We start from the raw sequence: 25381 nt of genomic DNA, 5'->3' as shown, positions 1-25381 counted from the left end.
AGGCGGTATATAAAAAAACCTAATAATAATAATAATAATAATACATGGCTACCTGGTTGTCGGTACGTACAAGAATCATCATGTCGTGAAGGAGATGTTGAAAAGCTTTGAGAGCATAGAATATCGCTCTGAGTTCCAATAGATTGATATGACACCGATGGTCTGCTTGAGTCCAGAGACCCTGAGTGCGAAGACCGTCCACATGAGCTCCCCATGCGTACATTGAAGAGTCGGTTGTGAGGACTTTCTGATGAGGAAGAGGGTGGAACAGCAAGCCTCTGGAAAGATTTAAAGAGAGCATCCACCAACGGAGAGACTTCCGCAATGAAGGAGTTATGGAAATCAGTCGAGTTGGTGGATCCACTGATTGCTGCCATTGGGATGCCAGTGTCCATTGAGGAATACGAAGGTGAAGTCTGGCAAAAGGAATCACATGAACTGTAGAAGCCATGTGACCGAGCAGAACCATCATCTTTCGTGCTGGAACAGTTGAAAGTTGGAAGAGTTGTTGAGAAATCTGAAGCAGAGCGGCCTGATGTGGTTGTGGAAGGTATGCTCTCAGATTGATAGAGTCCAGAGTTGCTCCTATGAATTGGAGAGACTGAGAAGGAGTCAACTGAGATTTGGGAAAGTTGATGTGAAATCCCAAACTTTGTAGAAAAAGAATAGTCTGTTGGGTCGCTGCAATAACCCCTGAAAAAGAGGGAGCCTTGATGAGCCAGTCGTCTAGGTATGGAAATACTTGGAGACCCTGGTTGCGAAGAGCTGCAGCCACGACCACGAGACATTTTGTGAAAACCCTGGGAGAAGAAGCCAATCCGAAGGGGAGAACTCGGTACTGCAGATGAAGGCTTCCTACTTGGAATCTGAGGTACTTGCGAAATGCTGGATGAATAGGGATATGAGTATATGCCTCTTTGAGATCGAGGGAACACATCCAATCCCCTTGGTCCATTAAGGAATATAAAGTTGGCAGTGTGAGCATTCGAAATTTCTCTTTGACTAGATATTTGTTGAGAGCTCTGAGATCCAGGATCGGTCGCAAATCCCCCGTCTTTTTGAGAACTAGAAAATAACGGGAGTAGAATCCCAAGTTCCTTTGCGAAAGAGGAACTTCATCCACAGCTCGTAGGAGAAGCAGAGCTCGAGCTTCTTGGAGAAGAAGGGGAAGATGCGACTGATTGGAAGGACACTCTCTTGGATGGCGATCTGGAGGCACCTGAAGGAGCCGAAGAGAGTATCCCTCTCGTAGGATGGTAAGCACCCAGAGATCTGAAGTAATGAGCTCCCACTGGTGATAAAATGTGGAAAGGTGACCCCCTATGGGGAGGGGAGAATTTGGAAACAGAGAAATTTGAATGCTCATGTCGAGATTGTCAAAAAGACTGAGCAGGCTTGGTGGCAGCAGGAGTCTGAGATTTTTGTTGTCACTGTTGTTGAGGAGGACGACGAGGAGGAGGTCTTGAAAAAGCAGGAGTCGTTTTCTGAGGATAACGACGTGGAGTCTGTTTGAAACCTCTAGTTGGTGCAGGTTTAGGTTTTGATCGAATGAGGGAAGCAAAAGAGCGTTCATGTTCTGAAAGACGCTTGGTAGCTGCCTCAATAGAGTCATCAAATAATTCATTTCCCTGACAAGGTAGATTTGCCAATCTATCTTGAAGGTTGGGATCCATGTCCACAATACGTAACCATGCTAAACGACGCATGTCTACAGCAAAGGCCGATACTTGAGACGAGAGTTCAAATGCATCATATGAGGCTTGTAACATGAAGAGTCGTAATTGAGAAAGAGTCTTAAGGATGAGTTTAAATTCTGAAAGACGAGTGGTAGAGATATCCGGGTAAAAAGATGGTAAAATCTTCAGAAAATGGTTGAAGTAGGACGTAAAGATGTAGCTGTAATTAAGAACTCTATTTGCCATCATAGAGTTTTGGTATAAACGGCGACCAAACTTATCCATGGTACGACCTTCTCTACCTGGAGGAACTGAAGCATAGATTTTGGAAGAATGTGCTTTCTTTAAAGAGGATTCTACTACCAGGGATTGATGAGATAGTTGAAACTTTTCATAACCTTTACATGGAACTGTTCGATAACGGGATTCCAATTTAGATGGAATGGCAGTGATGGAATAAGGAGTCTCCATATTACAAACAAAGGTTTGTTTCAGAACAGGAGTCATAGGTAATCTGAGGGACTCTTTCGGTGGATGAGGAAGCTCCATATCTGCTAAATATTCAGGAGTATATTTAGAATCTGAATGAAGATCCAGTTTGAGAGCTTGTCCCATATCAAAAATAAATTTGGCAAAAGAAATGGATTTGGAATCAGATGCTTCCTCAGGAGATACATTGCGAGATTTAGCAAGAGCTGAGTATGAGGGAGAAGCCTCTCTAGAATATGGTGAAAGTGGTTCTGAGTCTAGACGTAGAGTCACAGAAGAAGCTGCACTGTGAGGTGGAGTAAGAGAATGTTTTCTCTTCAGGCTCCTGGATGGAGAAGTACCAGGTGTACGTGGTACAGAATGAGTCGAGGTCTGTGGTGAACTGTCTCGACGGGGTGGCTTCGATGGTGGAGTCTTCGGTCGAGAAGGACTTCGAGTCGATGCGCAATGGTGTCGAGATCTGTGCTTCTGCTTCGAAGAATGAGGCAGAGAAGTCTCGGTATCCAATGCCGAAGACTCCCTCCGAAGCTTGGGAGCAATAGGTCTCGAATGCTTCGACCGGTGCTTCGGAGGAGGCGAGTCTGGAAAAGAATCAGACGAAGAAATTTTCTTCGGTGTCCTGGATCGGCCTCGAGATACTGGAAGCTCTGGTTGTGTGACAGGCTGATCAGTCCGAGGCAAGGTCGAGGACGGGACTAATTGAGCCACTAAGGAGGAAATCTGAGTGGTGAGTATAGATTTCAGCATGTCCTCCAGCATCGGCACCGAGACAGAAGATTCTGACCTCGTAGGTGCAGCAGTACGCTCCGAAGAGGGCGACCTCGAAGGTGAGTATTCCCTTATCTTGGAGGTACGCTTGGAAGATGGACGTGCAGAGGAGTCTGGTGGCTTCTTGGGTACGGTACCTGAAAGAGAACCCGGAGACTTACCCCCCATAGAAGACTTCGCAGATGGCACCGTCTTCGAGGGAACCGAAGCAGGTAAGGTCGAGGCCTTCGAGACCGAAGCTCCAGCCGGAGCCTGGGTCGAAGCCTTCGAGACCGTAGTCGTCGATGTCGTCGGAGTCGAAGCCTTCGAGACCGGGGCAGTCGCCGAGGTCGAAGCAGAATCCGAAGGTTGCTCCATGTCTCCGAAAAGTTGAAAAAATTGAGCGCACCGGCGTCGAAAAGCCCGTGGAGTAAGAGTGAAACAACGGTGACAATCTTCTGGGGAATGAGTGGGACCCAGGCACTGTAGACAACGGCAGTGGGGATCGGTGACCGAAATCACACGATTACACTGGCGACAACGTTTGAACCCGGTAAGAGGCCGGGACATGGAAAAAATAAAGTCCGTGTCGAACGAAAGGAGCAAATGGGCCTAGGCCCAAGGCTCACCGGCCGGACACGAAATCAAAGAAACAATTGAAACTTTTTTATTTTTTATTTAAGAAAAGAAAACGAAAAAGAAATAGGAGAGCACAGCGACCGAACTTAACTGAAAGAAAAGAAACAGCCGCGGTGAAGAGAAGGCAATGCTGCAGAGATGTAGAAAAACGTGTCTTCTTGTCTCCGCGGAATTAAACGAACTGAGGATCCTCTCAGGAGATGCGCCCCCTAGTTCGGGCGGGAAGGCACGCGCGCATGCGCGGTACAGTGCTCGAAAGATCGAGATCTTCAAGCAAGTTTGCTTTCGAGGCTGTCCGCTCCGGGGCTCCGTCGGTGACGTCACCCATGTGTGGGAATATGCTGCCTGCTTGTCCTGGGATAACAGGAGAATCGCCCCCACACATTAGTAGCAAACAATCGAACAGTGGAAGTGTCCAAAGAAACACAGGTGTGCTGGTCTATTCAAAATAAACTCTGCTTTATTAATTCAATGACTCAACACACGTGCTTTAGCTCAAACGGGCCTGCATCAGGAGTCTTTTGATTAATGCATCCTATTTTGCAGAGTGACAAGTAGAGCTTATCAAAACATCAGCATGTCAGACTTTATATAGTAAGAATATGTCAAGACATCACAGCACTTGTATAAAATCTCAAGAACCAGTATTATCCTCCAGAATTTGTCCAAATCTCTCTCAAATCCAGATACACTAATTGCTGTTACCACATTCTCTGGCAACAAGATCCAGACCTTAACTATTCATTAAATGAAAAGATATTTCATTCTATTGTTTTAAAAGTATTTCCACATAACTAACCCCCTGTTTTACGAAGCCGCGCTAGGGGCTGCCGTGCGGCAACAGCCCCAAAGCCCTTTAAATCTCTATGGGCTTCGGGACCGTTATCGCAGCGCAGCCACCACTAGCATGGCTTCATAAACAGCCCTAAGGGGCTCATAATCAAAAAAAACAAACGTCTAAAAAGTGGCCTAAATGGGTACTTGGATGATCAAAAAGCCTGATTGTCCAAGTACCCATAATCAAAGCTGGTTTTAGACGTATCTAAAACCAGCTTAGGCCTTTCCCCTGCCTCTAAACGCATAGAGCGAAAAGAGGCGTTTTAAGAGGAGGGGAAAGGGCGGGCAGTGGGTGGGCCGACCTAGACCTAGGCATGCAGCAGGTGTAACCAAAACTTTAGGCAGGTTGCCTAGTTGGCACTTATACGTTTTGACTAAGATCAAGTCAAAACAGGTATATAAGTGCCGGAAAGTGGCCACTGAGCTGATCGCAGCAGCTCAGCGGCCCCAGCAACCTGCCTACCCCCAACTGCAACGTTCGCTGCAGGAGAGATGGCTCATCTCTCTTGCCGTGATGGTGATCGCCCAACCCCCTCCGAAACGAGCATTGCAGCAGGGCATCTCCCCTACCAGTGGTTCGGAGGGGGGGGGGGCGAATCACCATCATGGCAGGAGAGATGAGCCATCTCTCCTGCAGCAATCAGCCCTCCCCAGGTGATTACGATCGGGCAGGAAGGAGCCCAAGCCCTCCTGCTCGGCAACACCACAAACCCCCGACAGCCCAAGCCCTCTTGCCCCGCACGTCCCCGACAGTTTCGGGGCAAGAGGGAGCCCAAGTCTACTGGGCCTATTCCGGTTGGCCCAGGGACCTCAGGCCCCACCTGTGGCGGGGTTTGAGCCACCTGGGCCAATCAGGCCCTAAGGCCAGCCATTCAACGGATGGCTGGCCTGCCGGATGGACGGGCTTGGCACCTGTCCATCCAGCCAATGATTTAAAGGTATGGGGGATCGAGGGGTCAGTGAGGGGGGTGCGTCGAGGGCAGGAGGGCCTGGGATCCCTCCTGCCTGTATTTTAGTGGGGGGGTAGTGGCTTCGCCTGGGCAGGAGTTAAGCGCCCTCCTGCCCGATCTTGTAAGAGGGGGGGTCATGGCCAGGAGGGCTTGGGCTCCCTCCTGGCCATATCGTAATTGGCGGGGGGGGGGGGGGGAGGGGGTGTTGGGGATCGCCAGGGCAAGAGGGCTTGGGCTCCCTCTTGCCCCGAAGCTGGCGGGGACATTCGGGGCTGGCGGGGCAAGAGGGCTTGGGCTCCCTCCTGCCCCAATCGTTGTAGGGGGGGTGGATTCTGTAACCGGTGTTTTTTTACAGACAACGGTTACAGAATCCAGCTTTTAGGCGAAGGAATAGCTCCTCCTTCGCCTAAAAGCTCTTGTTCTGGGCGTTTGGGAGTTAGGCTTTTTTTAGGTCGATTATATGTTGTTAGTGTAGATGTAGTGGTGGTCTGGGTATTTAAACAGCTGAATGTAGAGGCAGGCCATTATAAAAAAAAACACACACACACACACACACACAAAACAAAAACTACAACCTCCTTTTGAACATTTTTTTTTTTTTTTATAATGGGCATTTTCCCTGCTTCTACTTTCAACGTTTTAAGGCCTTAGGCCAAAAGGGGAGTTAGACTTTTTTTTTTATTATGTCCCTCCACGTGTTATTCTAGTCTAATTTTTTTTTTGGGGGGGGAGGGAATAGATATGCATTCTACACCACTCTAGATCAGGACTGGCAGGATATCTTTGAACTGCCTTTTGGTCTTACTTTAAAAAATTAAAAAAAAAAAAAAAAAAAAAAAAAAAAATCGGGTTTTCCCATTTAAATGCCCTTCTCACCTCTCAAAAAAAAAAATAATAATAATTAGAATGGTAGTCTTAAGCAGGGATTCTCAACCCAGTTCTCAGATACCTAACCAGTCACATTTTCAGGATACCCACAATGAATAGGATATTAGAAGAAAATTTAAACTACTTTCTCAAAAATTAACTCGCACATTGACCGACTTGTTTGTAATTAAAAAACAAAACAAAACCGCTTTTACTCACTTAGCAGCAGCATAATGCTGCCACTATGAGAAAACAGTTGGAGGTCCTTCCTCAATTGCCCCACCTCATTTAAAAAAAGAGGGGGTGGAGGAGTCAGCCCCAGCATCTACTAATAACCTTAACTGCTGAGAGTAAGGCGGTACAGAAACTGAATTTTGGGAAGGGGGGATATTACAGAGATGGAGAAAAATTATTATACCAAGAAGGTGAGGCCAGCAACAAGGGGGGGGGGGGATCAGCTGCAGGGTGTACAAGCTCCAGAGAACACCATTCCAAAACTTTTTGGGAGGGGGAGGGGTGAGAAGGGCAGGGAAATCTCACTTTAAAAAAAAAATCAATTTTCTCTTTAAGTAAGGCTAAAAAGCATGGTTTAAAGATATCCTGCCAGTGTGGATATTCCCAACCCCAATCTGGAGTGGTATAAAATGTGTATTTTTTGCCTCTTTCATAAAATACAGACTAAGGGACTCTCAAAGTTATGTGGAAATACTTTTAAAACAAATAGGAGGAAATATTTTTTTCATTCAATAAATAGTTAAGCTCTGGAGAATGTGGTAACAGCAGTTAGTGTATCTGGGTTTAAAAAAAAAAGTTTGGACGAGTTCTGGAGGAAAACCCTGAGGTTATAGGTTCAAGTACTTGATTAGCTTGTGAAACAATTATGTACCACTCAGATGGTTATGTTGATAGGCAGAATATCAAATACAAAATGAACTTGAATATACATGTTTGCATAATTGCTCTGGCAATCCTGTATGCCCAACTGGCTACATTTGCCTCCAGATCAGGACTGGAAGAAGTGCTACAAAAAAGTACAAATGCTTAGAATATTTAAAAAAACAGTGTGACCGCAACATTTTCACATGACCTCAGCAAGACAAAAATCTGTTTCAAATTATGCTCAGAGTCTTGGCCTTGAGTGCTTTACTGGAATTTGTCCTGTTCTATTCCATGAGGGACAGAAGTCTTAAAAGCTTCCTCTTAGAAGTATTAGATACGATTTATACCAGTTTGTAGATTGCCTTTATTAAGCAACCTGTAGTGGTTTATAATCCGGCTTCCAACCTTCCCCTGTGAACTCCAATCCAACATAATACATCCCTTATACAAATTTTTACATATTTGTATGAATATCCCTGACATATTACAAAAATCTTGCAGCAAACCCCCTACTCTCTCTGCCACTATCTCGGTGCACACATTCTTTAGCTTACCCAAAACACCGGGCAAATCATTCAACATGGAAATAATCAGCATACCCTCTAATTTTGACAGGTTAAAATTTCACACAACTGCAGGAGTCAGAAAATGCATTTCCCCCTAATCCAAACTTGCTTCACATACTCCTGGCATTACCAAACCACCTGCTGAATTCGGCATATGGGTAGATCAGCACATTTCAGACACATCTGAAGATTAGTCTGTCATACCTCTCATACTTTAATTATGTTCAGATGAAACTCATGCAGATATGTGACCAGCAACCAATGTAACATTTTTAAGATTGGCATGACATGATCTGTACTCTCAAACTAAACTAAACTAAATCTTAGGTTTGTATACCGCGCCATCTCCGCAAGCGCAGAGCTCGGCACGGTTTACAGAAGTTAAGAGGAAAGGAACTACAATGAAGGGATAAGGAGAGGGGCTAAGAAGATAGTGAGGGGCCGGATGCTAGAGAACGGGAGGTAATTAGATTTTTGAAAAGAGCCAAGTTTTCAAGTGTTTGCGGAAGGATTGGAAGGAGCTTGAATTTCTGAGCGGGGGTGAGAGGTTGTTCCAGAGTTCTGTGGTTCTAAAGGGGAGGGATGTTCCAAGTTTTCCTGCGCGGGATATACCTTTAATAGAGGGGAAAGACAGTTTCAGTTTTTGTGAGGGTCTAGTGGGGTGTGGGTTTGAGGAGTTCCAAAAGAGTGGGATAACGGGAGGAAGGACGCCATGTAGGATCTTGAAGGCTAAGCAGGCACATTTATAGAGGACTCTGGAGTATACTGGGAACCAGTGAAGCTTGGAGAGGAGTGGGGAGACGTGATCGAACTTGCCTTTTGCGAAAATAAGCTTGGCCGCGGCGTTCTGAATTAGCTGAAGTCTATGGAGGTTTTTCTTAGTTAGGCTTATGTAGATGGAGTTACAGTAGTCCAGTCTAGAGAGGATGATAGATTGAACGAGGACGGCGAAGTGAGAATGATGAAAGCAGGATCTCACTCTCCTCAGCATATGAAGGCTAAAGAAGCATTTTTTTACCAAGGAGTTGAGGTGATCATTGAAGGAGAGAGAGGAGCTATGACGATGCCTAGGACTTTGCTTGAAAACTCAAGCTGAAGAGTGGGGCCGGATGGTAGTGGGATGGAGGTGGGTAAATGATCTAAAATTGGGCCGAGCCAAAGTAGTTTTGTTTTGGACTCATTCAGTTTCATTTGTACAGATTGGGCCCAGGATTGGAGATTCATTATATGATTACAGGTAGTCCCCAAGTTAAGAACAGGTTCTGTTTATTAAACCAATCTTAAGTTGAATGTACGGAATTTCTCCACCTCCTTGCATCCCTCTCCATCCATCTCACTGTTCTCTCTCCCACCACCATACTCCCTCTCATCTCTTCCCCACGCATCGCTACCTCACTCCTCTCCCACCATCATGTCCAATAATTTCCTCCCCCTCCCTATGCCAACAATTCTCCTCTTCCTTCATCTAATCTTTTTCCCTCTCACTTAAAATACCCAATTCTGCCTTTCTATTCCCTCCCCCACCTCAGCATCTCTTTCCCTCACTTCCTCCATTCTTCCATCCTATGGCTCATGCTCCCCCCTCACTCCCTCCATTGTGTCCCAAGTTCATGCCCCCCTCTTCCTTCATCCGAAGTTTGTGCTCCCTCCCTCCATTCTGTGCTCCAAGTACGTGCCTCCCTCCGGTGGATGTTTTACCTACTTCTGGCTTGCTCCCTCCTCCTTCCAGCTAGTCGTTTCTCTGCACAAAGCTGTGGGCAGCGGCTCTTATGTGCGTTCCGCGGCCGAGTCAGAAGCCTTCCCCTCTTGACAGAGAAAGCTCCTCCCACATCAGAAGGAAGGCTTCTGGCTCAGCCATGGAACGCACGTAGGAGCCACTGCCCACAGTTTGTGCAGAGAAATAACTGTGGCTGAAAGGAGGAGGGAGCCAGCCAGAAGGCAAACACCCGCTGAAGGGAGGCACCTACTTAGGGCATAGAATGGAGGGAGGGAGAGATGTGCATTGGAACTTGGGAGGGAGGGAGAGGGGCATGTTGGGACACCGAAGTTAGAACAGGGCCCCCCGTTTGTAAGTATGAGTCCAACTTAAGTCGGATGTTCGTAAAACGAGGACTGCCTGTATTGCAATTGATGCAAAAACAGCACTGCAGTCTTTATACTTTTCTGTAACAATCCTATAGATGGATAGGTTTCATCTTACCTGCTAAATTTCCTTTTTAGTCAGGCTGCACCATCTTGAATAAGCAGTTGTCATTCCTTCCTCCAAGCACATTGAGGTAGAGAAACTGATCTTATCCAGTGACATTACCCGTATAAGGATGGCTGACACTTATTGATTGTAAAGCTCCAGTATACTTTGGCCAAAGCAGCTGAAGGTCCCATAAAGCACACACATGCCCCAAACACTGATGCTATGATTAAAAAATTCAAGTTTGAAACCCCACTGAAGAGAAGACAGAAGTCCCGACAACTGCACTGTTCCGATTCCGAGGAACAGTCTCAAGTTGGCACCGCCTGACTAAAAAAAAAGTAAATTAATGGACTCTTCCCAGCAGATCCAGTCTGTAGTTTTTCACAAACAAATGTAGCGATGACCATGCCTGATATGTTGGGTGCTGTGCAGGACAACGTACTATACATTTCTAATGTTCCTGGAGATGCAGATTGGCCCCAGCCACGTATGCAGATCTAGTTTGTCCGCTGGTGGCTGACACACTTCCCCTTTCAGAGGTTGCAGATTGCAGTTTTTTCAGGCAGGGACCAGTGGAAAGGGTAGATCTGGATCTCCTATCACTCTGGCCCTTGAGTGATGGTGCCTAGCAAGGAAAGGATTCAACTCCTTAAGCAAAAATGACTTCAGGGGCTCAAAGGAAGGCCATGAAAGTAGAGTTAGTGCCAAATTCAAGTCCCACAAGGGATGAGACTGGAAAGCACAAGTATGTAATCCACTCCAAAAAGCAAGTAATGATTCCATGATCAGCAAATGGCAATCCTAGGATTTTAGCCCACAAACAGGAGAGAACCACCAGCTGACTTTAGAGAATCCAGGCCTTACCGATTTAGCCCATAGTACTACTTGGTCTGTCTTAAGAACCCCCAGCTCATCCTAACAAATGGCTCCTATTCGCAAACACATGACTTTAGCAGAATTTGTTACCAAGCCACTGTTCTGCAGCTAATTTCAACTTCTCCAGCTACAATTTTTTAGTACCCTGCCAGAGCACCAACATACAAGTAAAAAAAACAAACCCTTATATATGCTTCCTAAAGGCATTGGTTATTAGACAGAATGGGTAGGTATACCCCAAAGACATTAATATTTTCATTAGCAGCCCCCATTCTCCACATGAAAATCTACAACTATATGCCTAATGCTAGTATCTCTCCAACAGCATGATTTAGAATACAAGAATAGCTATACTGGGACAGACCAATATCCATACTGTGTCTGGCCCAGTATCCTGTGGCCAATTCAGGTCACAAGTACCCTGGCAGAAACCCAAATAGTAGCAACATTCCATACTACCGATCCCAGGGCAAGTGGTGGCTTCCCCCATGTCTTTCTCAATAGCATACTATGGATTTTTCATCCGAGAACTAGTCCAAACCTTTCTTAAACTCATCTGCTATTACCACATCCTCTGGCTTAACTATTCTTTGAGTGGGAAAAAAAAAAAATTTCCTCCTATTGATTTTAAACGTATTTTCCTGTAATTTCAGTGTCCTAGTCTTTGTGATTTTTGATGGAGTTCAAATAATAATAATAATCAATTCATTTGTACCCATTCTACACCACTCAGGACTTTGTAGACTTCAATCATATTTCCAATCAGCCATTTCTTTTCCAAGCTGAAGAGCACCAACCTCTAATCTTTCCTCATAAAAGAGGAATTCCATCTCCTTTATCATTCTTAATCGCTCTATTTTGATTTGGTGGAGCAAAGTTGCTGCTAAAATCAAGAGGCACCAGCAATACAAGAAATTTCTAGACTTAAAAGGGATAACATTATAAAAGAGGACAGTCAATAGGGCTGTGCCACTTCCTGGGCAAAAGCTTACTTTTATATTATTTGGATTTATATCCCAGAAGAACTCAGAATGAGTTACAAGTTTACATACATACATAAAACATAACAGGGTATGCATAATAAAGTAGAATAGGGTAAAGCAGTGTCCCGCAAACTTTTCAGCACCGCGGTACAGGAAGCCTGATGCCACAGCCAGAAGGCATCCGGAAGTACGTGGACGTCGTCGCGATATGTCATACGCATGCGTGACATCATTATGTTGACGTCCGCACTTGCGGAGGCCCTCCAGCCGTGACCATGAACGTGTCACTTCGCTGGTGTGAGATCTTGGCGGAAGGGAGGTGCGGGGAGAGAAGGAGAGTTGTCAGCGCTGGCTGACTGCCTACATGATGTGCCTCTCGCTGCGAGAGGCACATCCTGTAAGCAGTCAACGAGCACCTCTCCTCCTTGCCAGCATCTTGCGACACACCTGGAATCTGCCACGGCACACAGTTTGCGATACACTGGGCTATAGTGATGTAGAGCATGATAGTACATTTTAGGTCAAGACATGACAGGACAATATATAGGGGAGCATGTCAAATGCATGGCAGTACTTAATAGGATATGACAGGACAATACTTCATACAGCATGGGGTGGCGATGTTATGAATTTGGTATGACATTACGGAAACTAATAGAGCTCGACAATATGTTATAGTGCCTGACAGTAAGAAGTGTGGTAAGGCAGTACATGACAGGGCATAGCAGTGCATTAGGATGCCCGACAGTACATGGTAAGGCAGACAATACATACAGGAGCATGGCAGGAATATGACAGTGCTTGACATGGCAGTACAATACATACCTGCAAATGATAATATACGTTAGGTGTGGTGTAGAATGGAATGGCTGGCAAGGTGTGGAAGTATCGGCAATGACAGTGGATGACAATACATGGCATGGCAAGATAGTACATAACAGCACATATTTGTTATGTATAACGTGATATGGAATGTATGGCAGGGCATGGTAGTATCATCGGTGATGGTTGATCTTGTTGCGTTGATAGCAGTATTTAGACTGGAGCTGTTTCATAGAAGGCTAGAGGAAGAGGTGAGTTTTTGCTGCCTTCCTGAAGTTCAGAAGTCCTTCTAGTGATCTGATGCAAGGTGGTAGCTGGTTCTAGAGGTGTGGTAGGTAGTGCGAGTAGGATCTTTTCCGGGCATTCAAGGCATGCATATTCTTTTCTTCTTGTGAGCAAAGTTGTCAGTTTGGGGTATAAGGTAGTAGTTTGGAAGCCATATAGTTTGGTGCACTATATTGTGGAAGACTTTGTAGGCTATAACCAGACCCGTGAATACACATCGTTTGTTTCTTGGATCACCCCTCAAACCTTTCTTGAAGATAAGCATAATATTCGCCACTTTCCAGTTTTCCGGAATCTTTCCCGATTTGATCGACAGATTGGCTATTAGTTGAAGCAGTTAAACTATAACCCCTTTCAGTTCCTCGATTACCCTCGGGTGGATGCCGTCCAGTCCCGGGGATTTATCATTTTTAAACTTATCAATCTGTCTGCATACCTCTTCTAGACTGACCACTGACCCTGTTAGTTTCCAGTCTTCATTTCCTGTGTATAGCCTGTTGGCTTCTGGTATATTGGATATATCCTCTTCGGTAAATGCAGACGCAAAAAAAAAAAAAAGTGTCCAGTTTGTCAGCAATTGCTTTGTCCTCCTTTAGTACTCCCTTTATTCCATGATCATCTAACGGCCCCCAACTGCTTCCTTCACGGGTCGTTTCCCCTTAATATATCCAATTTTCTTTCTTAATGTATATTTTTAAATCTTCTTTAAATTATATTTATTACTGTGATTTTTGTTAGTTGGTTTTATCCCCTGAAGGCAATTCTTCTTTCTGCCAAAACCGGTGACGGGACTAAATCGTGCGAGACAACGGCGTGCCGACAACTGAGCGCAAGGTTGACGGCGCGCCGAAGAAAAGCACTATTTTAAAGTGCTCCGACGAGGGGGTGTGGGGGGGACCCCCCCACTTTACTTAACAGACATCGCGCTGCCGTTGTGGGGGGTTTGGGGGGTTGTAACCCCCCACATTATACTTAAAACTAAACTTTTTCCCTAAAAAACAGGCAAAAAGTTTGGTTTCAAATATAATGAGGGGGGTTACAACCCCCAAACCCCCCACAACACCAGCACGATGTCTGTTAAGTAAAGTAGGGGGGTTCCCCACCAACACCCCCGTCGGAACCCTTTAAAATAGTGCTTTTCTTCGGCGCGCCATCAACCTTGCGCTCAGTTGTCGGCGCACCGTTGTCTCGCGCAATTTTGTCTATAAACCACCAAAACCAGGATCCTTGTTGGGCCTATTTATTTATTTTTTCATTTTTATAGCCTGTCTTCCCCAGGAGCCCATAATGGGTTACAATAGTAGTAGTTATTAGGTGCTTAAAAAACTTCCCTATCTGTCCAAAAGGCACACAATCTATCAAAAGCACCATATTAAACATTTATTAACATATTAACAAGACAAAATAAATAAATAAAAGAAATAAACAACAGTCCAGTCCTCAGGAAAGTAAAAAGAAGAGAAATATAGTATTATAAACTCAAATAAAAATTAAAAAGCAAAATGTCCATGAAGAGTGATAATCATCTCAGATCTCTGAACTGCTGCAGGGCCTACTGATCAGCCGCTCCCACAGGATCTCTAGTCGTGCGCTGACCTGGCCAACTGTGGTGGTGGGTGGCAGCAGTGCCAGTGCCACCATGGAGCTGGGGGTGCCTCCGCTCTCCTTCCATCCTCAGGCGGCTGCTTGTAGGCAGTATCTCAGCTCCTTCGCGTCTCCAGCTCTTTCCTGCCAGTCCCTTTCTTTTTACAGCGGCGCCTATGTCGCTCACGCTTTTCTTTAGCCCGGCTGGCCAAGCGGATACTGTGGCCTCCGCCGTTCTGGCTCCCCCTTGCACCACTCAGACAGGAAGACGGTGGGCGGAAGTAGCGGTAGAAGAAGCTAAAGATGAGGGATGGGATGCCACCCCAAAGCAACAGCGAGTATGCAGAGGGCCGACTCGACTGTTGGAGTCAGTGGCCTGATAATTACCAGCTGGACAACAGGAACAAAAAAAACCAAACAGCCAGACCAAATCAAAAGAACAGAAGAATAAAATAACATAAAATAGTAAAAATAGAGTAAAAGTAGGCTAAAAATAATGAGAAAGTAAAACAAAACAAAAGGATAGCAGGAGGCACTACAACACACAACCTAGGCTGATGCCATCTTAAAAAACAAACAAACAAATAAATAAATAAATCTATCTTGGTTATATTTAGACATATGCTTTACCTTTTTTCTTTGTGCATGTCCCTACGTTGGGCTAAGGTAGTCTCCCTTGCTCTGTGTTTGCTACAAACATATTGAACAGAATTTGCCCCAGAACCGATCCTTCAGGTACTCTACTTGATTCTTCCCAAACCAATAGGAGTGATTGGAAAGAATTTCATAAGCTATGATCTTCTTACTTTCCTCACTTGCTGTCTTCAACAGGAGACAGCAATGAAGAAAACAATGGGCTTTAAGGGACTAGACCGAGTAGGACTGTGGGGGTTGATGGAGGAAGGTGAAATTTAGTTATACCTGTTAATTTCCTTTCCTTTAGGCCATCTGCACCATCTCACTGGGTTATATTCCCCATCTAGCAGATGTTAAAAGGAAAGAGTTTCCCTGCATCCATCACTGGTACCACTCGTAACAGCTGGTGTTCTGTGGAAAACTCCATTATCTCTCTGCCAAATCAGTGGAATGTCACCTAACCCATATCAAATCAATAACTGCAGCTGTAATTTTATAATTTTTTTTTTTTAACCATTACAAGAGGGAATGAGTGAGAGAGAAATAACAGGTATGAAAATCTCTCCTTGCTTAATATCTAGGCTTACAATATCTAGGCTGCAAGCAGAACTCATTGGCAAGACAAGGCTCCGAAGTGACAGCTCAGCCAAAGTGCAAACAGGCTCTGACCAGCATAAAGCAATGAGACAACCAAGTCACCTCCCAACAAATACCCTGCAAGGAATATCCAAGAGATTGCCCACACTTAAGTTGAATGAGCTCTCAACAAAGAAGGCCCTTGTTTCTACAAATAGCTGTATCCTATGAGCAATGGAAGCCTTTAATGCTTCCTAGCCTTATAGGGGCCATGGAGGAGAATAGATGTAGAGAAACTCTTGTCTCTAGTCAAGAAATAGAGCAGAATTTTGCTCCCTAAAACTCTGATCCTCCCCCTCAAAATCAGTTAAACCTGGCAACTGGTGGACCCTCACTCCCAATCCTCCTAAAAGTGTCTTGGTTGCTAGTAGCACCCTAAACCACTACTTTTAATGAGGCAGCAGGTGCAAGTCTTTTGCCTCCACACTGCCATCTTCCCAAAATTGTGCTGCCCGACTGCATGGTGTGTTTGGACACACCATACGGGGCCCTGCACTAGACAGGAGTGAGTGGGTACTGCTCCTCCCTCTTCTCGAAAGTATATTAAATAGAGGAGGGGCAACACTACACACCAAGTCTGCTGGGCTACCATCTACATATTCTTCCAAAAATATGCACCAGGGCAACTTATTTGGGGGGTCTTGGGGTGTGTCAGTCAGATCATGACTTTTTTTTTTTTTTTGCAAATCAAGTGTGTGGGGTCTACTAAATCCACTAGACACCAGAGCTAGTTGATGTTTTGTTTTGGGTTGTGTTGGTTTTGGGTTTTTTTGGGGGGAGGAGTAGGCAGGAGGGAAAGCAGTTAACATCTGGTGTGGGGCCTATTAGCTTTTCTGTCCCAGTGCAGCATAGCAAGCTAGCTTTCCCACACATTTTCAGGACAGCAAATTTCTCATTGTGTTTGCCTTAATATTTATTGCTCTGTACAGCCAATAGCCTGATTACTGTTCATTTTACTATGTTGTGCTGATAGCTACCACTCAAGTTACCTTTACAATTAACACCTTCCTTCCTTATGCAGTCAGTAACATGCATGCAAACCTTTCATTAAGCGTGTACTTCTGCCCGTAACTTTCTAATCTAATCTGGTATTTCTGAGTCACACTATGCCTAAACAAGTTTAAGGTGATTTACAATATTTCAAATTACAGAATGAATATATATATATATATATATATATATATATATATATATATATATATATATATATATATATATATATATATATACCACATTATAGTAGTTCGAGGACAAAATTATTAATAGAGTGATAGAGATGGAGGTTCTTTGATTGTATCAAGTAGAGGGTGGGATTTAGTGGTATTAGATATTGAGTTAGTTGTGTACAGTGTGTTTGCTTTCAAAGAAGACAGTTTTTAATTTTTTTCCGAATCTGTGTAAAATGTTTCCATCCTGATGTCAGTCAGGAAGCTGTTCCAGGTCTTGGTGCAAAGATATGTGAAGAGTGAGTCGAATATGCGCTTGTATTTAATCTCTTTGGGAGATGGGAGCAGCAGTTGAAGTGATTTCAATGTTCTGGTTGACATAGACCAGGAGTACAAATAAGTTTATAAGTGGTTCAGCAGTTTCTGCATATAAGATTTAAAACATTATGCATGATAGATAGTTTGAAGGTGATATGAGTTTTGACAGATAGCCAGTGTAAGTTCTTATAGGAGGGTGAGACGGAGTCAAATCTTTTTAGTTTGAATATTAATCTGACCGCCATGTTTTGAATCATCTGTAGTTTGTTCTGGAGAGTAGAGTTTAGACCCACATAGAGGGAGCTGCAATAATTCAGCTGGGATAGTTATAAGCACTTGTGTTAGCCCGGCAAAGTCGCACTCTTGAAAAAAGGGCATTAGCCCCTCTTACTGGAGACCCTGGAAAGCAGCCTGTCCTATCATCAGGTATCATTTGGTTAGTTTGCCTTTCCAATAAATTGCTGAAGACATACTAAGCAAAAATACATAGGGTTATTGTTATACATATCTACAATTTCTTTTCAAGCTATTGTTGTACCTATGAATGTATACAAAAATGCAAAAAAATAAAAATAAAAAATTATAAGGTTGATGTTTTTTTAAAATTCAAGCAATATCGGTGGGAAAGAATGCCACCTACAAGCAAGCTAAATTCAGAACACACACACAAAAAATAAATAAATAAAAAAAAATCACAAATATCTCTTCTGTATAGGATGACCTGCTTCTAAAGTAGTGTTAGTACAGCAAAATAAGTACCGTAAGTTATAAACCTTATCCAAAAGCCGTGATGCAGCCATGGCTATGTGAGTTGACAGCTTCAGCATAAGTAAAGGACATGCCTTCTATCATTTAAGTTCTTAAACAGCAAATCCTGGTTTAGTAGGGTCAACTAAGATGCATCCACTTGCTACTGAAAAATCTCCATTTACATAAAGTAAGTGTGTGGTGTGTGTGTGTGTCAGTGTTTCCATACATTCAATCAGTTGGGTTAACACTAAATAGAGGCCTCATGACAAATAGTCATGAAGACCCCAATCACCTTCTAGGCCTAAGAAAATACTTTGTTATTCTGACTGGCGGGGAGTCACGAGCGGTGTACCACAGGGGTCGGTGCTGGGGCCGTTACTCTTTAACATATTTATCAATGACCTGGAAAAGGAGGCAAAGTGCGAGGTTATAAAATTTGCAGATGATACCAAACTGTGCGGCAGAGTTAGGACCAGGGAGGAGTGTGAGGACCTACAAAGAGACCTGGACAAGCTAGAAGACTGGGCAAACAAATGGCAAATGCGCTTTAACGTGGACAAATGCAAGGTCATGCATATAGGGAAAAAGAACCCGTTGTTCAACTACAAATTGGGGGGGGTATTGTTGGGAGACAGTAGACTTGAGAGAGACTTGGGTGTGCTGGTGGATGCATCACTGAAGCCATCTGCACAGTGCGCAGCAGCCTCGAAAAAAGCCAACAGGATGCTTGGCATCATAAAGAAGGGCATAACAACCAGAACACGGGAAGTCATCATGCCATTGTATCGAGCGATGGTGCGTCCACATCTGGAATACTGCGTTCAGTATTGGTCGCCGCACCTCAAGAAGGACATGGCGGTACTTGAGAGAGTCCAAAGGAGAGCAACGAAAATGGTAAAAGGGCTGGAACACTGCCCATACGCCGAGAGGTTGGATAGGCTGGGGCTCTTCTCTCTGGAAAAGAGGAGGCTCAGGGGAGATATGATAGAGACCTTCAAGATCATGAGGGGCATAGAGAGGGTGGATAGGGACAGATTCTTCAGACTGAAGGGGACAACAGGTACGAGGGGGCATTCGGAGAAACTGAAGGGAGATAGGTTCAAAACAAATGCAAGGAAGTTTTTTTTCACCCAAAGGGTCGTGGACACTTGGAATGCGCTACCGGAGGAAGTGATCAGGCAGAGTACGGTACAGGGATTCAAACAGGGATTGGACGGATTCCTGAAGGATAAAGGGATCATGGGATACTGAGGGAGGAGCTGGGATGTAACACAAGTATAGAAAGCTAACCAGGTAATGAGTATAGAAACCAAACCAGGTCGTGCATGTGCAAGACCGGAGGGTTAGGACTTCGATAGGAAGACAGGACTTAAATGAGAAACCAAGGTGGCAAGGGGGCCCCTTCTGGTGATACAGACAGGTCGTGACCTGTTTGGGCCACCGCGGGAGCGGACTGCTGGGCAGGATGGACCTGTGGTCTGACCCGGCAGAGGCACTGCTTATGTTCTTATCCTATTCAGCAGATGAGAAGTGTGTCAATTTAAAAAACGAAAAAGAATTCTAAGGAGCAAACTAATGACATTTTGAATAAAAGTGTTAATTACAAAATAAGTCAATAAGCTACTCAATTATGGCAAACCTTACAACAATATCCTCCAAAGTTTTTCTACTTCATTTTTACCCAATGTGCTCTGTCAGCATTTAATCTTTACTCAGGAATGTAAACAGAGTCATCTGATCAAGGTGATAGAATAAGAAAAAAAAAAAAAAAGGCTAAACCCTGAACAGAAAAATTAGCTAATGGAAATGCATCTGATGTTCTGAAAGTTCCCGTATATGGTAAGCTTATATCTATATAGATATATAAATGGTAACAACTTATTTAAACTTGTGAGTACAACCTATGTGAATACGGTTATGTGTTTCTGGTTTTTAAAGAATCTTGCTTACCAATCTTCCACTAACAGAAAAAAAATATAAATAAAAGCGTTGCACCATGAGTACTAAAGAAGTTAATAAGAGCAATCCCGAGATGGCTGTTCCCATGAGCTGAGCAGGGGGGAAAACCCCGGAGCGGCGGGGCTCCTTTGTGCGTCCCCTTTGGCTGAAGCCCTCAGGAGAGGACAATGAGCATTCTGTGCACAGCGATCGCGTCGATTGGCTGCTTCCCCTTTGCCCAGGACCCATGATATAATACCATCGGAATGTGCAGGGGGAGGGGGGGCACTGCTTCTTTCTACCAGACTTAAGAAGCCGCCTAATTAAAATCAGAAAGGAATACAGTACGCATCTTTCTTATACATATATACATGCCCAACTTTAGAAGAAGTACTGTAGGTCAGGCCATATTATTCACCCTCAATAAACCTCAGTCATCTCAATGCTGAAATCCAGGAATACGGCTAAAAGAACTACAGTATTCCTTTATAAGCACAAGCAGTGTACGAGTACTTCAAGATTTGCAAGACAGGCCTTATAAACACACACACACACACAAAAAGAAATACCTACATAGTTAAACGCAATACACAAGAGTCCTTTTATATGTCAGTTTGCACTTGACAACTTTGGTTATAAGTACAGTATAGCTTTCCTTGACTAGAAAGTCCCTGTCTTTCTTCGACTGCTACGTTCCCCCATTTCGGTGCCTTCAGACTAGAAGGCGACATATTGTTCATCCCCGCATAGTTTTACTGCATAGAGGCATGCTGGGTGCCGATAGGTCCGGCTTAAGCATGTTTTGTTTGTTTTTTTTGCCTGCTCGAGATGTCCTTTAAATGTACCAAAACCGAAACCGCAGAAACTGATCTCCACTCCGAAGGGCGAGCTTCCTCCAGCTTTCACCGGCTGATATTTAGCATTTCCCCTCAACCAAACAATGAGGAATTGGAAGGGGGAGGGGGGGGGCAGGTGGGTTTGAACACGTAGCCTGCTCGCGAAAGGACCGTGCCAAGAACAATCGCAGCCCGAGAGGGACGCCAGCGCGCGCATAGAGCAACAGACGGACAAGGCAGGCACGCGGGGCTGAAACCCGCCCAGGACAAAGGCGGGGAGAGAAAGAGATGAGCGCAGGACGAGACCCGAGAGAAGCAGCCTCCAGCACTAGAAGGAGCACCACTGCCAGCTTTAAACAGAAAGGAAGATAAAAAGAAAAAAAAAAGTGTATATACAGTATCAGCCACCCAAAACTGTCAAGATACCAAAAAGAGCCTTTAACTCTCAGAGTGGCGGAAAAAAAAAAAAAAAGTCCTTCGAACGAAGGAGCCGAGATTGAGCACCGCTGCCATAAACCGCTAGGTCCTCCCCCTCCCCGCCGCAGCCCGGCCCAGAAGCCTTTACCTTGTTCTTGACCTCGGCCGAAAGGCCGTAAGACGGACCCTTGTTGAAGTGGGTCATGGTCCGAGCGGGGAAGCAATGCCAGGAAAACAGCGGACGCTTCTTCCTGCACCCTGCGCGCTCCTTTCCCGCACTGCAGCGCTCTCCTCCAGCGCCACCAGAAAGTTCTAGTTCCTGCCGCGAGCTCCCGGCGCTCAGGAGAGGGGGGGGGGAGGAAAATTCCTCACGCGTCCATCGCGCTATTGTCATTGGAGAACTGGGCGGGCCAATCGGAATCCAGGGTTACGTCATAACTGGGGTCCGAGCCAATCACACTAACCCGGAGGGGGGGACAAGTTTTGGGGTGCAACTCGGTGGTGAACCGTGAATCTACCCAAACGGATCCAACTGCTGTGTTTAGGGGAGCAGGGTGTACAGGGAAGTTGGCACGTTGTTAAGTGCTTATTGGATGTAGTCCTGCAGGAATTTACAAAAGTTTGCTTCAGCAGCAGAGAATCTGCTACGCCCTGTGCGACGTGAGGCAAAAGTCATTTTAAAATAATTATGTCTATTTGATTCTTGATATTCCGCCTTTCTGAGTACAAATAAGGCTAGTTATATGTTAGTTCAAGCAAAAAAAATCATAAAAGCATAGGAAGGAAAAGGAGAGGAAAACAGAGGCACAGACTGAGAGTACAGTGCTTCATACATACTCCACTAACTACCCATGATCTACTGGGTTTTTTAATCAGGTACACCTTCTAGCATTCAATGACACACACTTTGTTGTTATAAAATAAAAAGGGAGATCAAACCAGGACACGAACATATGTGTTAATTTCTATACCTTTACCTTGTATTATTATTATTAGATTCTTGATACTGTATGCAAAAAAACAAAAAGAATGACCCCAAAGTATCCACGGAGAAGAAACTCCAGAGGGAAGCAAAAGAAACTGTGGAGTGACGATGTTCCTTAAAAGGACTTTATTTGTAAATGTCAAAGTTCAAAAAGTACACTAAAATCATCCACATAAAAATAAAGTAATCCAAGAGGTGACCCGAGGAACTACAGACCGGTAAGTCTGACCTCGGTTCCGGGGAAAATGGCGGAAGCGCTGATAAAAGACAGCATAGATGAGCATCTAGAAAGGAATAAACTTATGATAACAAGCCAACATGGCTTCTGTAAGGGAAGATCGTGCCTAACTTCTTTGAAGAAATTAACAAACGGATGGACAAAGGGGACCCCATAGACATCGTATACTTAGATTTCCAAAAAGCCTTTGACAAGGTACCCCCATGAACGCCTACTTCGGAAACTGAAGAACCATGGGGTGGAAGGAGATGTACACAGATGGATCAAGAATTGGTTGGCAGGTAGAAAGCAGAGGGTAGGAGTGAAGGGCCACTACTCGGACTGGAGGAGGGTCACGAATGGTGTTCCGCAGGGGTCGGTGCTCGGACCGTTGCTGTTTAATGTATTCATAAATGATCTAGAAACAGGGACAAAGTGCAAAATAATAAAATTCGCAGACAAAGCCAAACTATTTAGTGGGGCTAGGACTAAAGAGGACTGCGAAGATTTACAAAGGGACCTGAACAAAATAGGGAAATGGGCGACGAGATGGCAAATGAAGTTCAATGTAGAGAAATGTAAAGTCTTGCATGTAGGAAACAGAAACCCAAAGTACAGCTATACGAAGGTAGGGCTGTTATTGGATGAGAGTACCCAAGAAAGGGACTTGGGGGTCAAGACAATGAAGCCGTTGGCATAGTGCGCAGCGGCCGCTAAGAAGGCGAATAGAATGCTACGTATAATCAAGAAAGGTATTACAACCAGAACGAAAGAAGTTATCCTGCCGTTGTATCGGGCGATGGTGCGCCCACATCTGGAGTACTGCGTCCAATATTGGTCGCCATACCTTAAGAAGGATATGGCGATACTCGAGAGGGTTCAGAAGAGAACGACACGTTTGATAAAAGGTATGGAAAACCTTTCATACGCTGAAAGATTGGAGAAACTGGGGCTCTTTTCCCTGGAAAAGCGGAGACTTAGAGGAGACATGATAGAGACTTACAAGATCATGAAGGGCATGGAGAAAGTGGAGAGGGACAGATTCTTCAAACTTTCAAGATCTACAAGAATGAGAGGGCATTCTGAAAAATTAAGAGGGGACAGTTTCAGAACAAATGCTAGGAAGTTCTTCTTCACCCAACGGGTGGTGGACACCTGGAATGCGCTTCCAGAGGGTGTGATAGGACAGAGTACAGTATTGGGGTTCAAGAAAGGATTAGATAATTTCCTGAGGGAAAAGGGGATAGAAGAGTATAGATAGAGGATTACTATACAGGTCCTGGACTTGATGGGCCGCTGCATGAGCAGACTGCTGGGCATGATGGACCTCTGGTCTGACCCAGCAGAGGCACTGCTTATGTTCTTATGTTCTTATAAAACCCTTAAAGGACTTAGTCTACTAGGGGCGCAGGACCCAACACGGTCCATGTTTTGACAAAAAGTCTTATTCACCATTATAGGACCCTCAGGGACCCCTAAAGAAGACTTTTTGTCGAAACGTGTTGGGTCCTGCGCCCCTAGTGGACTAGGTCCTTTAAGGTTTTTATGTGGATGATTTTATTTTATGTGGATGATTTTAGTGTACTTTTGGAACTTTGACATTTACAAATAAAGTCCTTTTAAGGAACATCGTCACTCCACAGAGTTTCTTTTGCTTTCCTCTTGATACTGTATGCCACCTTTCATCCAGAGGGGAACATAATCTGGTCCCCAAACCCTCTCCTATCAGTTTAGATCCATCCCCAGTTGATTCTTTTCCATCCCCAGCATATTGTGGAGGAGTAGTCTAATGGTTAATGCAGTGGCCTGAGAACACGGGGAACTGCAGCTCCTTGTGACTCCGGGCATGTCACTTAACCTTCTCTTACCCCAGGTACAAATAGGTATCTAATATAATAAACCTCTAAGCCATGCATGCGCACTCCCTCTGCGTGCACCGGTTTTCCGTGAGCTGTAGCGACCCGCAGGTAGGAGTGCGCATGCACGGCTTAGGGTTCTGTTTTTTGGTCTGGCCTGCTCCCTGCTGCTCCTTGCTGTTTTTCGGTCTGGCCTGCTCCCTGCCGTATTGTATTTTTTAGTTGAAAGACGCAGCGGTGGCTCCTCTCACGATCCCCGCCTGCATCGGACTTCCGACGCAGGTGGGGATCATGAGAGGAGCCGCCGCCGCGCCTTAGCCCGTTACATTTGTTACAGTAACGGGTGCTAGAATAGCCTCACCTATATCCTGACCCTGACCCCACCCGTGACCCTCCATGTGGCCTCCTGGACCCCCATTACTTACCTGAGGCGGTTCTGACGTACCAACCCCTCCTCCCTCAGTGCCCCAAAGCAGCAGCGGTACATCCTCTCTGACCCTGTTGCACCCCTTTTGCCATGTTTCCCTTTCCTGTCCCCTCCGTCCTTCCCCAAGGCCATCTCTCTCTCTCCTGCTCCTGCTGTACAGACAGGCAGCCTTGAATGCTTGCAGGGTCTGCTGGAGTATATTAGGGGGGGATAGATTTTGTAAAAGTACAGAATTACCAGCGCTTTTTCTTAATTTTTTTTTTTGTGAGCTACCTAGTCTCCCGGGCGACAATTCTTCATTCAGGGCACGCGCCCACCGGCCATTCTACCGGCTGCACGCCCGCTTCCCCCAAACCAGAAACAGGAACCGCAGTCGGAGGCGGGAAGGCACTGACGTGGGCTGACAATGAAATCCAAATCCTGTGACGGCCATTCTTCCGGCCGCGCACCCACTTTCCCCAAACCGGAAACAGGAACCGCAGTCGGAGGGGGAAGGCGCCGACGTGGGCTGACAAAACAAAATTCAAATCCTGCGCCGGCTCCGGTCCTGCCATGCCATTTTGCTCGGGCCGCTTTGGTGGACTGGATGGAGGACCTATAGAGCAGGGAGGCCAGCGCTTTGCAATTTCTCTTCTGGCCGCTGGCACTGGTAAGCACGCATACGCACTCCTGCCGCCACGGGCCTACTGATCATGGATTAGAGATCACAGAAGCACGCAGGTAAGAGTGCGCATGCGCGCTTAGGGTTTTATTATATTAGATGCTTACTTTTATAACTTTTTGTAAACCACGTTGAACTTCTGATTAC

At 45.1% G+C, this 25381-nt stretch overlaps 1 protein-coding gene across 1 annotated transcript in view; it reads right to left on the bottom strand.

Annotated features, from left to right (window-relative positions):
• Positions 1 to 21448, bottom strand: part of CNN3 (calponin 3) — an 81953-nt gene extending 60505 nt beyond the window's left edge. The window contains exon 1 of the mRNA XM_033915576.1: positions 21237 to 21448. Coding sequence (XP_033771467.1) covers positions 21237 to 21293 — 57 coding nt within the window. The 5' untranslated portion in view covers positions 21294 to 21448. The remainder of the gene's footprint in view (positions 1 to 21236) is intronic.
• Between the last annotated feature and the right edge of the window lie 3933 nt (positions 21449 to 25381).

This window comes from Geotrypetes seraphini, chromosome 12 (assembly GCF_902459505.1).
Source record: "Geotrypetes seraphini chromosome 12, aGeoSer1.1, whole genome shotgun sequence".
In the NCBI taxonomy this organism is placed as follows: domain Eukaryota; kingdom Metazoa; phylum Chordata; class Amphibia; order Gymnophiona; family Dermophiidae; genus Geotrypetes; species Geotrypetes seraphini.
Note: the sequence above shows the minus strand (reverse complement) of the source record. Positions and strands in the feature narration are given on the sequence as shown.